Source organism: Osmerus eperlanus, chromosome 12 (genome assembly GCF_963692335.1).
Source record: "Osmerus eperlanus chromosome 12, fOsmEpe2.1, whole genome shotgun sequence".
In the NCBI taxonomy this organism is placed as follows: Eukaryota; Metazoa; Chordata; class Actinopteri; order Osmeriformes; family Osmeridae; genus Osmerus; species Osmerus eperlanus.
In genome coordinates this window covers 17533211-17545626 of record NC_085029.1, presented here as the reverse complement: position 1 = coordinate 17545626, position 12416 = coordinate 17533211, and the positions used below count along the sequence as shown (strand labels likewise).

Sequence of the window (12416 nt, the reverse complement as noted above, 5' to 3'; positions counted from 1 at the left end):
ACTCCAAAATGACCCTTTGTAACCAGGACGCACAGACCTAGTTGGCTTTAGAGGGCTGTCAACGGGGCATGGAAGCTCCTATTGGGTCAAACAAGGTGTCAATCAAAAGGGGAGGGTTCAACGGACATTTTGATGCTTTCATATTGTAAATACTCCGTTGCTAACCGGAGAAAAGAACACTTTTATGTGAACAAGTTGTTTCTTCCGTTGGCTAACTTGCATAATGAAACAAAGGATAATGGCTATTCATGAACGTAAAACATTGTATTTGGACGAATTACTTTACATGGTTAGATACTTTGAACCCTTCGGACTGTAAGCAGATCAAGTTTTGATGGCATGATTTGCACACCTGGACCTATTTGAACCACTTAGGGTGAGTACAACTTTTTTCTTTGGCATTGTTGAAGGAATGTTCACCGGAAAAAGACGTTGACTTTGCTTGCTATTGCGACTTGATCTTGAATTGGTTTATTTCAATGGAAGCACAAGAATCGTAGCTTTCCAATGATGTATAACATGTGTAGCGTCTAAAAAATATATTTGTTAGAATTTAGTGCGTCGTAACTGAGGGAGGGGGAGGCAGCATTTTTGTCACGCGGGCGAAACAGGAGCGTAAACAGGTTTAAACCCGATACATTTCATGAATGTCATATCTTCATGACACAGAAAGATAGTGCACCAGTCCAGATTCAGTTGGGTGCATTGCAAACAGACAGACTTATGTAGACAGACACAACCAGCTGGTTTTACTAAAAAACAACCTCTACTAATCCCTACTATTCTTTCTGTCTTTCCCGTTCTGTCTCTCCTTCCTCAAGGTCATTGATGTGTGAAAACATGCAGAGATGTTACATTTACATTACATTTAGTCATTTAGCAGACGCTCTTATCCAGAGCGACTTAAAGTAAGTAAAGGGACATTCCCCCCGAGGCAAGTAGGGTGAAGTGCCTTACCCAAGGACACAACGTCATTTGACACGGCCGGGAATCGAACTGGCAACCTTCTGATCACCAGCCCGATTCCCTAACTGCTCAGCCACCTGACTCCCTGGGTTAGGGTTAGATGTTGATGAGGAAGTGGAAGAGGGGAGAGTAAATGAGGCTGAACAGGGGCCCTGGGCGTTCACCAAGTTCTGCAATAAAGGACTGCATGGGACCTGGGGAATGTGTGGGTGATGCATCATTGTCATGATAGGGTGGAGCACACGCGTGTACAGATGAAGGATTATCCGACAACACGTGAAACGGAGCTGTGTGATTGATGACGACTTGCGATGCAACAGATTAAACAGTTACATTAGTAACAATTGGAACTTCGTCAATCTCAGAGACAAGTTGAACTACTAGGCTCTCCCTGTCTGACAGAAGTATTGTGACATTGTTGAAGACTGATAATGATGCTAGTCCTTGTGAAGGATCTACAGATTCCTATTGGAATGCCTCACTCTTAAATAATAAGCATACTCATTTCATCATTGATTTGACGTCATACATGATGGATGGTTGGATAACTCACCCCTTGGTTTCTTCCCCCTGTTCCTTTTGGCCCTTCACCCCAGCCTCACCCCAGCCTCTCCCCAGCCCCAGCCTCACCCCCTCACTTCTTCAAGTTTCACCAGCCTCTCTGTTGGCATCCATTCAATTCCAAAAATCACCTGATTCACATGATCTCACTAAACTGTCTGGGTGCACACCACCAGCAGCTACTTGTCAGCTACGCTGGAGACAGAACGGAATGTTGCGGACATCAAGATGAAGATCTGTCATCATAGCCTTGTAAATCATTTGGTAACTGTAGAATAGGCATCGCAGTGATATACGATAACAGTTTAAAAGTCTGAGTCCTTAACGTCCAGAAACGGGTTTGTGGGGTTTTAAAGATTGCAAACAACTCGAACGTGACTTTTTGTAAAAACACAGTCAACGTCAGATCAAGTCAAGACTGTGTACAGAGCAACAAGGAAATCATAAATATAAAATAGTAAAATGTCCTCTTCCTCCTGGGGGGGCAGGGGGGGCAGGGGAGGGGGGGCAGGGCAGGGGAGGGGGGTAGGGGGAGGGGGGGCAGGGGAGGGCGGGCAGGGGAGGCGGGGTGGGGGGGCAGGGGAAAGAGGGACGCGGGCAAGGCAGGAAGGCGCCGGCAGCGGGAGAGGACCGGCCATGGAACAGCTGAGCAGCCAATTGTCCAATTACTTTTGGTCCCTTAAAAAGGGGGGGGCCACATATAAAATGTGTTGTAATTCCTACACCGTTCACCTGATTTGGATGTAAATACCCTGAAAATTAAAGCTGAAAGTCTGCACTTAAAGCACATCTTGATTGTTTCATTTCAAATCCATTGTGGTGGTATACAGAGCCAAAATGATGAAAATTGTGTCAAATATTTATGGACCTAACTGTATATACAACACAGATACAACACAGAATCAATACAGGTGAACAGGGAGCGGGACAGCAGACATTGATGTTCGGTTGAACTTGATGGCAAAATACTTACATGTGCAAAAGGTAATGAAGTGTAATGTTGGCCTTCTCTGGCTTCCTGAACTGTGATGACGTCACACACCACCAGCCTACGCGTTGTATACAGTTTGTAAATAACTGATTGTATTCATTTTAGCAACCAAATAAACTTCACTTGTGTTGTTGTAATTGGGTCGTCACACGGTAACAGACAGTATCCAATTGAAAACCTTTGTCACCTCACATGCCGCAACTAATGTGGTTAATGGAACAGACCTCAGGCACATTTGTTCCCGTAAACAACAGCGTCTTAATCCAGGGTTCTCCAATCCTGGGGGGTATTCGTCGTAGCTCGCTAAACGGTTTAGCGAGCTAATTCTCAGGCTAAGATAAACGCCCCTCTTTTTGGTTTGTGGTGCTGTGCTTCGGACTCTCTGCATAGCCTTGAGGTTTTTTGCGTCAGGTACATTTTTATACAGTGTAGGGTAGGTGATGCAGAAAACATTGGCAAAGCCGCAGCATGCGTTTCTGTAAGAAAAGTGTACTTGGCGCTCAACCAGCTGATGAATAAATTCATCATATTCCCAGGCCATGTCCCAGTCAATGACATCAAAGAGGGATTTTATGCAATTGCAGGTAATTGAGTAAATAAATATTTGACCATTTCATGAAAATGCATTCTTATCACTATTCATTACGGAGCTTATCATTATGCAGAGTTTCCTAATGTCATTGGCGCAGTGGACTGCCGATTTTGTGAATAGGAAGGGCTTTCACAGCCTTAATGTGCAGGTACTTATTACATAATTTTCCTCAAATTACATTGCTCTAAAAACAATCATTTGTCTTTGACAATAGACATGGACCTTGCAATTGCCTGCTGTAGGATACCCATGTACTGTACAATACCCATGACTTGACTGCAATTCATCTTAGATGATCTGTGACTCCACTTGCCTGATCACAAATGTTGAGGTCAAGTGGCCGGGGTCTGTCCACGACTCCCGGATATTCCGAGACTCCACACTATGCCACAGCTTTGAGCAAGGTATAGCAAATCTCATGTCATTCAGAAATTGATTATTTTATGTAGAGGTGATCCAACATTGTTCATATCATATACTAGGTAACTATGATGGGCTCCTAATTGGAGACAGTGGTTACGCCTGCAGGCCCTGGTTCATGACCCCCTATCCCGAGCCAGCCCCAGGCCCTGAAGTGCGGTTCAACGGTGCTCTCGCTAGAACGAGGGCACGGATAGAGATGACCTTTGGCCTACTAAAGGGCAGATTTAATTGTCTGCGGGGGCTGAGGGTGGAACCGGACAGGGCCTGTGCGATCACGGTGGCATGTGCCGTGCTCCACAATGTGGCCACTCTCATTCGATGATTAATTTACATTAAGCCTACTGCCAGCAGGCACATTTAAAGAAATGCGATCTGATTGGGTTAATGAGGCACTTAAGATGAGCCTATACATTTTCCCAAAACTTAGCATTTAGCTTATCGGCAATTTGTTGCCAAGCTGCCTGTCTTGCTCTGGCAGCAGTGGCGGTGTTTGACTTAGCCATTATTATTTCTTTATAGTCTTCGTAGAGACTCATTATAATCGTTTGCTCCGATGGCGAGAATGTCACCGCTCTCTCTTTAACGTTTGTCTTTTCCGCCATCATACCGTTAGAAAATCACGGTTTTGGGGATCGACCTTTCCTGCCTTTTGAAGTAGGACGTGCACGTGCAATTTCCCTGATAAGTTTAGCCTGATCGAAATTAACCACATGATTTGGATGCGGATCAGCCGTTGACGAACCGATATTCGCTGTTCTCACTCATCTCGCTAATGTTAACGGGATAAAGGGACAATTGATTAACTTAGCTTCAACCCTTACGACGAACGGGGCTGGTCCTCGAGGGCCGCTGTCCTGCATGTTTTAGATATTTCCCTGCTCCAGCACACCTGATTCAAATAAATGTTCATTACCCGGCTTCCACAGAGCTTGATAACGACCCATTCATTTGAAACAGGTATGCTGGAGCAGGGAAACATCTAAAACATGCAGGACAGCGGCCCTGAGGACCAGGATTGGAGAACCCTGTATTAATACTTTGAAAAGTTTTGTCCGTCCGACATAACCCCCTAAACTGTGTAAAGAAGAAAGTTGGAGATGTTGAAGGACTAGGTTTAAGAAAGTGTTTGTAGGAGTTAAAGGATTAGGCTTAAGTTAGTGTTGAAGGAGAAGGTAAACAGTTCAAGTATAAAGAGATTCAGCAACCACAGAGCATGGCCTGCCTTGTTATATTTAATCCATTCATACTCTCCACCTGCCTATAGCCTGTTTTACATTATTTCGTAAATTGGTTACATATATAGATACTTTGTATATTTTGTGTGCACTGTTGGGGAAGTCTGATCGTGACTTCCTCATGATGCCTCCTGATACCCAGAAATTCATCTAAATCCACTAAATTGGTTTTGGTCTAGTAACTTAGCAACCATAGTGTCGTGTGTATTGATTTATTTTCTCCCATTGAGAGGACATCCTGGGCTTTCTAAAGATGTCACAAACGTTGAACTCAAGGACGGCCGTGTGATTCGAGTTGGTTAAAGTTTGACATGCATAACTACGACAAATGAGAAAACGATGTTGTTTCTTTTTCTTCCGACACGTTTATCAGCCGAACCCAAACGCGTATTTTATGTAATCTAAGATGTGAACATGTTAAAAGCTCTTTTTCGGATCTCAGGAAGTTTGTTTCACTCCTTCGACATACAACATTCACCTTTCCCCTTGTCCTCCTCCACCCCTCATTACCGAGTGTGTCACCGATGCTCAATAGCAACAAGCGTTTTCCAAAACAAAACAAAATAGAAACACTGCTTCGACCGGTATCATCTCTTGACCACGTTGACATCTTCAACAGAGACACAACACCAAGCGGGTCCCTCACAAAAGCCAGCAGTCAAGAGACAGGGCCAGTGGCGGTTCTACATTGAATTACACCCAGGGCCCTTCGCGCCCTTCGCGCCCCCGCCCCGGGTCAAATTGACACCAAACATAATAGGAGGGTTACATAAACATGCCCTTACACGCTAAATGTCTGTTATTACATGCTCTATTAATATAACTTTTAGGGAGGAACACTTTTAGTTATGACGTTAAACTATACTTTGTCACGAAATATAGTTGTAGCAAATAGCAAATGTTCGTCTTTGAAACTACTTACAGATTTGAAAATTCCGTTGGCTAATTACAGGGCCTAACCTAAATAATGAAAATAAATAATAACTGAACTTGTAACAGTTTTGTTGCAAAGCACACTATTATGGTGAAATGTTATCTCGTGTTTGTTGAGTTAAAACCGAAATATTGTTGTTGCATAGCAAGCATCATAGCAAAAAGGCTAACAAACGTAAAAGTTAGCCTATACCCATTTTTTTTTTCGCCATTTCACACAATTAAAAAAAAAAAATGTGCAGGAACTTTAGGCCTATATTTATAATATTATGAATTGTCCGTTCCATTTGGGAGACCCAGTCAGGTGAGCTGTCTGTCCCTCTCCCTTTTTTTCAAACAGCTTCTGTGCACGGCACCTTCTCAGCAAGCAGGGGTGCCTGCAGCTGCCTGAAGGGGGCGCCAATTTGCCAATTCCCCACACAGTGAAATGATAGAAAAGAGAAAACCGCTTCGCGGCGCAGAGATTTTTATTTATTTATTTTATGCTCGTGCGCCCCCCACGTGACATGAAAAAATGCCGCCCCGGGCGGCTGCCCGGTCCGCCCGTGCCTAAAACCGCCCCTGGACAGGGCGTTGAGTGCCAAGAACATAGCCTAGGCCTACATGGTCTTTTCAAAATCGTTTCATCTTTGATAGAAATGCTTAAAAAGTAAAAAAAAAAAAAAAAAAAAAAGGTGCTCGTGATAAATCTTGCCTAGGGCGCCAAATGTGCTAGGACCGGCTGCTTTTAAGTCTGTTTGAAGCGAAAGCTTGTGCACGTTGTTGTGCGGCATTAAGGAAATTATGTAATTAAATAAATGCTTTTCATATTTATATCAGCCTACCCCCTGTCTGAATTGTTTGCCTTAAAGATCCCATGACATGCTGTTTTTGGATGCTTTTATATAGGCCTAAAGTCATGTCCAGTTCACGGGGCTTTACGGATGGAAGACTAAAGAGAATCTTTGTATTATAGTTTACTATCCAGGACTCGGCTAATCTACAGCAGTCTTCACCAAAAAGTATTATAGCCTAAGTTTTACATGTCTGTACAAAGTCAAAGAGTCAAAGGCTTTTTATAAATTAATAACTATTTATTATCAATTTTATTTCTTTATATTACAGTCGGGATGAAATGCAGAAATCAATTATTATAAATGTATATCCTATTAACAAAATGTATTCACTCAATACCCTTCCATATCTGAGCTAGCTGTAAAGTCCTATTTGCAGTAGTTACCTAAACAATAAATAAAGACCACTTCATTTAGAAATGCTCCGTATCGTTAATCACAGAGCGTTGCTATGATGTCATGACACTCAGAGGGCCACAGGGATTGGGGACTTGAAATCATAAACATCAGGGCTGCTAAGAGCATCTACACTTCCTGGTTCTGGACGCGGCCTCACGGTCACATGACCCAGGAGACTCAGAGGAAGGAAGAAATCGTCCTGCAGGGAGACAGAGAGAAACAAAATGTCTGACTGGGGACTTTTTAGTAGTTTGAGCTTGATTTGTGTTTGATAGCAAGATCAGAAATATTCAGCTCTGTCGACAGTCTGCGCTCTTACTGAAAGAGGGTTCTAGACAGGGCGTCCACAAATCCACCTGAAACCAGAACGCAGACTCATCAACAGACGTCAGGATAAACAAGCTGCCTTTATTATTTTAACTACCCACAGTGAGAGACGCATACCTGGTTTGCAAATGGTGTCGCACACTACAGGGCAAACGTAGCAGTAAGCACATTCCTGTTGAGACAGAAGGAAAAACACTGCTTGAAAAAGGTCTTGCAACACTGAACACAGACATTGACCCTCACCTGAACCCTTACCATAACACTCACCGTTACCTTGACCCCCACCTGAACCCTCACCTGAACCCTTACCTGAACCCTTACCTGAACCCTTAACCCTCACCTGAACCCTCCCCCTCACCTTGACCCTCACCTGAACCCTTACCTGAACCCTTAACCCTCACCTGAACCCTCACCTTGACCCTCACCTGAACCCTTAGCATAACCCTCCCCCTCCCTCACCTGGCAGTGTCCACAGTGTTCAGCCTCGTCTCCTTCTGCACATGGGCACTGGTCACAGCTGCTGCAATGCTGAGGAGAGAAAAGCACATGCTGTATGACACTCAGGTACACAGGACTGTATGGAGAAAAGAAATAAGATGATGTGGAGGAGAGATGGAGGCTGGATGGAGAGATGGAGGCAAAATGAATAGATGGAGGGGAGGTGGAGCAGAGATGGAGGGACAGATGGAGGAGAGATAGAGGAGGGATGTAGCATAGATAGAGAGATACAGATGTGTAGAGTGAATGGAGGGAGGGTGGAGGGAGGGTGGAGTGGACCTCGTACCTCGCACACAGAGCAGATGCTGCACACAGAGCCTGTCTGGAAGAGAGGCAGGCCTCCGACATCAGCGCTCAGCTCCGGGAGCTCATCCTCCGTGTCATCACCACCCTCATTATCTGGTAAGACAAGCCATAGAAACCGTGTTCATTACTGGGCCACATACGAGCTTATACAAGACCCCAAAGTGCCACATGTCAGATCGGGTAACTCAGACGCCTGGTTTCTGGTATCTGTTCCAGGACAGGCGAGAGGACTGGACATGTCAGTCACATGTTGGTCACGGCTGCAGCCTTGTGCAAGCTAAGCATGGAACAGGACGATGTCCTGGTGTTCATATTAGGAAGCTGTCGTTCGCAGCTTACAAGATGGGTTTCTGTTCATTGTAACGACGCTACATGCTACATGCTAACAAAAGATGACAAAGCAGAGTTTCCGACTTCTGATTTTAAACCAGAAGGAATTTCAGCCGCAAATGAGTTTGACTAGTTTCCTGATCATTAAAAGGAGGGGTGAAATCATACAAACAATTCTTTAGAGACGAGTTAAGAACTTGAACATGAACCATTCACTAACCCATTGTTATACAAATCACTTAGCCTACTAGAAATTCTTGCTCAAGTTCATGAAAGACACACCTTCTTACTGTTCATGAAAGACACACCTATCTAGGGGCCAATCATGATCACACATACGTGACAAGATCTGTATAACAGCCAGGGAATTACGAGACGCAATTTCACTAGCTGGTGAGCGAAGGGGGCATTTCCATATCGGTAGCTAATGGTTGTGATTAGTCTATTTCGAGTGGTTGATTGGTTACAGGCCAACAGCAGTAGCATTCATACCCTGTGAGTGTTAAGACCCTCACAAAGAAGTCGGTGAACATATTGCTTTTCACACTAACTAACTAAAGAGCCCATATAGTTCTTATAGTCTCAGATCACAATAAGCCAACAGAAGGCTGGAGTAGTTGAGATGCTGATGTCCACTGCACAGATATAGCAGGCTATTAAAAGACTGTTCAAGTGGGGCAACATTCCTCTTGTCTTGTCAACCCCACACCAAGTCAGGGGTCTGCAGACAGCAGCAAACATTTACAATAACTGTACCAAGCTCTTTAATTTTACTTAAGCGTACTATAAACGCTTCAAGTCATGTTATGTTCTGTATGCGGTTCACAACCAGTAAGTCAAGCAGTGATACATGAGTGCGGCCCTGGTGTTAATGAACAAGTGGAAACATGGAGCTGGGATGTAGGGAGTGCAGTGTTGCTGTTGTGCTGTCAGTAGACCTTACCTGCAGCATCCTCTTCCTCCTCCTCAACTGCCTCTTCCTCTTCGCTTGCAACCTCCTCTTCCTCCTCTTCCTCCTCTTCCTCTGTGGCCTCCACCTCTTCCTCTGCGGCCTCCATCTCTACTTCCTCCTCTTCCTCTTCCTCTGCGGCCTCCACCTCTTCCTCCTCCTCCTCTGCGGCCTCCTCCTCTTCCTCCTCCTCCTCCTCTGCGGCCTCCTCCTCTTCCTCCTCCTCCTCCTCTGCGGCCTCCACCTCTTCCTCCTCTTCCTCCTCCTCTTCCTCTGCGGCCTCCTCCTCTTCCTCCTCCTCTTCCTCTGCGGCCTCCATCTCTACTTCCTCCTCCTCCTCTTCCTCTGCGGCCTCCATCTCTACTTCCTCCTCCTCCTCTTCCTCTGCGGCCTCCACCTCTTCCTCCTCCTCTTCCTCCACCTCTTCCTCCTCCTCTTCCTCCTCCTCTTCCTCCTCCTCTTCCTCTGCGGCCTCCATCTCTACTTCCTCCTCCTCCTCTTCCTCTGCGGCCTCCACCTCTTCCTCCTCCTCTTCCTCCACCTCTTCCTCCTCCTCTTCCTCCTCCTCTTCCTCCTCCTCTTCCTCTGCGGCCTCCACCTCTTCCTCCTCACCCTCCTCTTCCTCACCAACATCATCATCATCTTCTCCATCTTCGTCTGCGACCGCCTCCTCCAGATGGGCCTCCTCCCCAGCGTCCTCCGTCCTCACCTCCTCCCCCACGGCCTCCGTCCTCACCTCCTCCCCCACGGCCTCCCCCAGCTCCTGGGCTCCCGCAGCCCCAGGGAGGGGGCTCTGGAACGGGCACAGGAGCACGAGCAGCAGCCCCAACAACCAGCCGTTCAAGGCAGCCATCTTGTAAGACTCAGTGAGCAGAGAAAGAGAAGAATTTTTTTTAACAAAACTCCTAAATCCACACAGAGCGTCCTGCCCTTTGGCTTTGTCTGGATCTAAAACCACTTTTAAATCCAAGCTGAGCGCTCCAGAGGAAGTGTGTGACCAGATGGTCTGTGAGAAGTCGTGTCGCCAGGCAGTGGAGGCTGGAGGCAAGAAGAGACTGCAGAAACACAACCGTAGACCAGCCTTGTGGTGGTCGCACAGAGGACACAGGGAAAAGGGGTGTGTGCGGAGAAGAGATAATGTGTATGTGTGGTAGAGAGCATGTGTGTGTGTGTGTGCTGGGGCTGACTGACAGAGGCACATGTCAGGGAGAATGCCTCTGATCCCCTTAACCCAGTAGACAGGGAGAGAGAGAGACCTAGAGAGGGAGAGAGCAAAAGAGGGAGAGACTAATAGAGACCTAGAGAGAGAGAGGAATAGAGAGAGACCTATAGACAACTAGAGAGTGAGAGAGGGAAGGGGAGAGAGAGGGACGAGTATTGAGAGAATGTGATGGACTACAGAGAGAGAGGGAGAGAGGGAGAGAGAGGAGGGTAAATTCACGAAAACATCAGAAAGCAGGCATGTGGAGACAGGGCAGGGTGGTGGACCAGAGGCTCAGGAGCAAAGCAGCTGACTGGCATTTCTTAAAGTTAGAAAATAGCCTCTGAAAGACAGGAGTGGGGGGTTGTGGGGGGGGGTTAGGGTTGGGCGGGGGGTGGGGGTAAATGAGGTGGGGGGGTAGATGAGGAGGGGGCGGTAGATTGAGTTGGGGGGAAGATAGGGTGGGGGTAGATGCGGTGTGGGTGGGTCATAACTGATGAACAGAACAGGTGGAAACAGAGAGAATTAGAGGAGGTGGTATTCTGAGCATGTGAAAAGTTGCTTACTGTAGGTATGTTGACAGCTGACATTCCAGCAAAACACTGTTTAACTGGAGGTTCAGGAACCAGGGAGAGGGGGGGAGGGACCAGGGAGAGGGGGGGAGGGAGAGACATTGAGAGAGAGTGACAGAGGGAGAAAGAGAAGTCAAGAACATGTGTTTCTCCCTCCCTCCCTCCCTCCATGTAGCATGTGCCCTGACATGTACACACAGCTCTGCTGGAGGGTGTGGCCTGAGACCAGCCAGGGTAAGTGACTGCTGGGATTGACAGGTGGTGTGGCTATCTATTAAAAGTGTGTGTCGCCCTGGTACACTGTGACCTTCTGCAGGGTTCCTGAAACCCTGCACCCAGAGACTCCTGGTTCTCCTTCTGACTCCTTCTCTTTAGTTCACACTCTCTGCAGGGACTCCTTCTCTGCTCCCTCCTCATCCATGTTCTACTCAGTCGCTCGATCACTCTATCCATGCCCACCTCCACACACACCCCTCCCACCATCACACGCCCCCCTCCCACCATCACACGCCCCCCTCCCACCTCCACACGCCCCCCTCCCACCATCACACGCCCCCCTCCCACCTCCACACGCCCCCCTCCCGCCTCCACACACCCCCCTCCCACACACACACCACTCCCCCCCACCCTCTCCCTCCCTCACGCTACAGCATCTCACCATTCTTATCCTCTCCACCCTTCTTCCACACGTCTCTCTTTAGCTCCTCCCTCTCTCTCCCTCTCTCTCCCTCTCTCCAGTCCTTTCATTACCTAAAGGTCATCCATCACAGGGTGACTTTTACCCTTCTGTGCTTGCAGAGTTGCACTTTCTACTTGTATAATAGGAATTACACACTTACTAACGTTTTTAGCATCACGTTTATTCATCATGGACGTGCATCAACAAGGTAGACAGACATTAAGACACACCCCACACACAGTAACCCCCCCCCACACACCCCACACACAGTAACCCCCCCCCACACACCCCACACACAGTAACCCCCCCCCCACACACCCCACACACAGTAACCCCCCCCCACACACCCCACACACAGTAACCCCCCCCCCCTCGTAGACGTTGTGTATAAAAAACAAATACAGATTTGAAAAGCAATCTAGACTCTATTTCAATAAGCAGGCACCGATTACCAAGATTAATGACACAAACAGCAAAAAAGTTTCAAATAGTGCAAGTAACAATTCAGTTGAAGTGTTATTGTTTTTAAATATATATTTACTTATTAAAACAACCTGTTAAAACCCCAGCAACATACAATTGTATAAAATCATTCCATAAAATAATAAACAAACACACATA

The 12416-nt window shown here is 46.7% G+C and overlaps 1 protein-coding gene across 5 annotated transcripts; it reads right to left on the bottom strand.

Moving 5' to 3' along the window:
* Positions 1 to 6752: 6752 nt before the first annotated feature.
* LOC134031560 (cilia- and flagella-associated protein 251) lies at positions 6753 to 10495 on the bottom strand. 5 transcript variants are annotated; one of them, XM_062475250.1, is made up of 7 exons: positions 9432 to 10494; positions 9338 to 9401; positions 8045 to 8157; positions 7720 to 7788; positions 7378 to 7432; positions 7253 to 7289; positions 6753 to 7132 (listed from the first exon to the last, which is right to left on the bottom strand). In XM_062475250.1, the coding sequence occupies exons 1-7, from the start codon at positions 10194 to 10196 to the stop codon at positions 7111 to 7113; spliced, it is 1125 nt and encodes a 374-aa protein (XP_062331234.1). In that variant the 5' UTR covers positions 10197 to 10494; the 3' UTR covers positions 6753 to 7110. The 5 variants fall into 5 exon arrangements, with proteins under 5 accessions (XP_062331234.1, XP_062331235.1, XP_062331236.1 ...); XM_062475251.1 differs by having other exon boundaries at positions 9338 to 9416; positions 9459 to 10494; XM_062475252.1 differs by having other exon boundaries at positions 9338 to 9410; positions 9459 to 10494.
* Between the last annotated feature and the right edge of the window lie 1921 nt (positions 10496 to 12416).